Here is a 2,397-nt window from a genome sequence, read left to right on the forward strand (position 1 = left end):
ACTATTCCAGATCGGATAGAACAAGAGAGAACAAGGGAGCACATGGGGACTCGCCTTGGAAACAAAAAGGGGTCAGGATGTATCCACATGCAAATGTCAAAGATATCCGACTCGGAACAGGAATAAAGAAAATATGAGGAAAAGAAATAAGAAATACTGTATTCTGGACAGTTTTATATCTAATTGACATGTACTATACCTGATCAAGGGTACTTTGGTATCTCTGAAAGGGATTTCTCTATATTTTCGACTTTTTACCATATCTTCAACCTTTGATTATTATTTATTCGAAAAGGCGTATATAAGGGAGGATGGTAGCAGTATTTTCCCCAGTAACCTACGACAGAAGCCTAAGTGCTTTCACTAGGGGACTCTGGCTCATACTTTGCCCCACTTCTTCGAAGTTGGTGTTTGTATTTGGAAAAGATTGGATTTGAACTTTGAATTTGATTTGAATTTGTTGCCACTTTGGTACTTGGAAACTTTGAACTTGTAGAGTCGCTTTGACTCGAATTTGAATTGAATTTGATAGTTCTATTTGAACTTGGAAAGATTGGAACACCTCCTCAAAGTAGTGAACTTCATAGAAAGCCTTTGTCATTTTGACTTGTGAACACAGAATTTAAATTTGTTTGAACCATATAAAGCCCCACCTTTGAAGTCATATCTTAGAGTTCTCAGTGAACCTTGCTGAGAGCGTCCATTGATACTGACCTCCACAAATCAACTACACTAATTGCTAGTGTTGGGTTTGGTTTTGCGCACTTTGTGCTTGGAGTGTGTTTTGCTGCACCTAGTAGTAGTTTTTAGTGCTGTTAATGGCTCAGATTGGTTTGTATTATGTAGAATTGTTTGGTACCTGTCCTTGTGTATGCTATGTACAGAAATATAGATGCATTGTTCTGACAATTTTGATATGTGATTAAGATAAAAGTATAGAAAAAGTATAGAAAAGGTGGCCAAGGAGGTCAACTTTTTCCTTTCCTTATCCTCCTTATCAACTTTTTTTCGGGCAAGTGAACTTTTTTAGACTTTGTGGACGTTCCCTGGAAAAGTACATGTCCTTACCTCCTTAGCCTAGTGTTGGGTTTGGTTTTGCGCACTTCGTGCTTGGAGTGTGTTTTGCTACACCTAGTAGTAGTTCTTAGTGCCGTTATCGCACTTGAGACCTGTTGGATGTGATGCTTGGGCTAAACTTCCTGAAAGACATCGGGATGGGAAATTGTCGAGGCAAGCTATAAAGGGCCAGATGTTGGGTTATTTGGGTAGAAGGGGGTATCGGTTATGGGTGCCAGAAACTAGGAGTGTTATTGAATCGAGGGATGTTCAATTCGAAGAAGGTACCCCTCATCGGACTTTACCCGTGGATAGGACCAGTGATCTGGATGTCCAAATTGATTTTGATGTTGAAGTTGGCAACCCTGTTGAACCAATTCATTATCCGACACCAGACGCCGTCCCTCTACCATTGACAGATGACCATGGACCCGTAACAGCTCCTGAAGATGCAGTTGCAATGGAGGAACCAATACCACCACCAGTGGAGCGTATTCAGCCGTCCCTAGCAAGCAACAGAACGCGCAGATTACCAATTCCGTCAAGGGCGCAAAGGGATATGTTGGAGATGGAAGAGATGGAAAAGGATGTGAAGGGTAATAAACGGGACTGGGCAACAGACACGAGTAAACCTCGAGAGGGAGTATTATACAACCCAAATCAAGCTCACATGCTGATTATCAACAGCCCGTGGGCTTTCGCATCGACAATGTCTCGTGAATGGGTACTGATAACGGCACTAAAAACTACTACTAGGTGCAGCAAAACACACTCCAAGCACGAAGTGCGCAAAACCAAACCCAACACTAGCAATTAGCGTAGTTGATTTGTGGAGGTCGGTATCAATGGATGCTCTCAGCAAGGTTCACTGAGAACTCTAAGATAAGACTTCAAGGTTGGGGCTTTATATGGTTCAAAACAAATTCAAATTCTGTGTTCACAAGTCAAAATGACAAAGGCTTTCTACGAAGTTCACTACTTCGAGGAGGTGTTCAATTCTTTCTAAGTTCAAATAGAACTATCAAATTCAATTCAAATTCGAGTCAAAGCGACTCTACAAGTTCAAAGTTTCCAAGTACCAAAGTGGCAACAAATTCAAATCAAATTCAAAGTTCAAATCCAATCTTTTCCAAATACAAACACCAACTTCGAAGAAGTGGGGCAAAGTATGAGCCAGAGTCCCCTAGTGAAAGCACTTAGGCTTCTGTCGTAGGTTACTGGGGAAAATACTGCTGCTACCATCCTCCCTTATATACGCCTTTTCGAATAAATAATAATCAAACGTCGAAGATATGGTAAAAGTCGAAAATATAGAGAAATCCCTTTCAGAGATACCAAAGT

General features: G+C 40.9%; 1 protein-coding gene across 1 annotated transcript; it reads left to right on the forward strand.

The window, feature by feature from the left end:
• Positions 1-1,249: 1,249 nt before the first annotated feature.
• E1B28_013870 (uncharacterized protein) lies at positions 1,250-1,873 on the forward strand (the record flags this gene model as incomplete). The annotated part of the gene is made up of 1 exon (XM_043160695.1): positions 1,250-1,873. The coding sequence occupies one exon, from the start codon at positions 1,250-1,252 to the stop codon at positions 1,871-1,873; it is 624 nt and encodes a 207-aa protein (XP_043001730.1).
• Between the last annotated feature and the right edge of the window lie 524 nt (positions 1,874-2,397).

This window comes from Marasmius oreades (assembly GCF_018924745.1).
Source record: "Marasmius oreades isolate 03SP1 unplaced genomic scaffold unpl_scf_17, whole genome shotgun sequence".
Lineage (NCBI taxonomy): Eukaryota > Fungi > Basidiomycota > Agaricomycetes > Agaricales > Marasmiaceae > Marasmius > Marasmius oreades.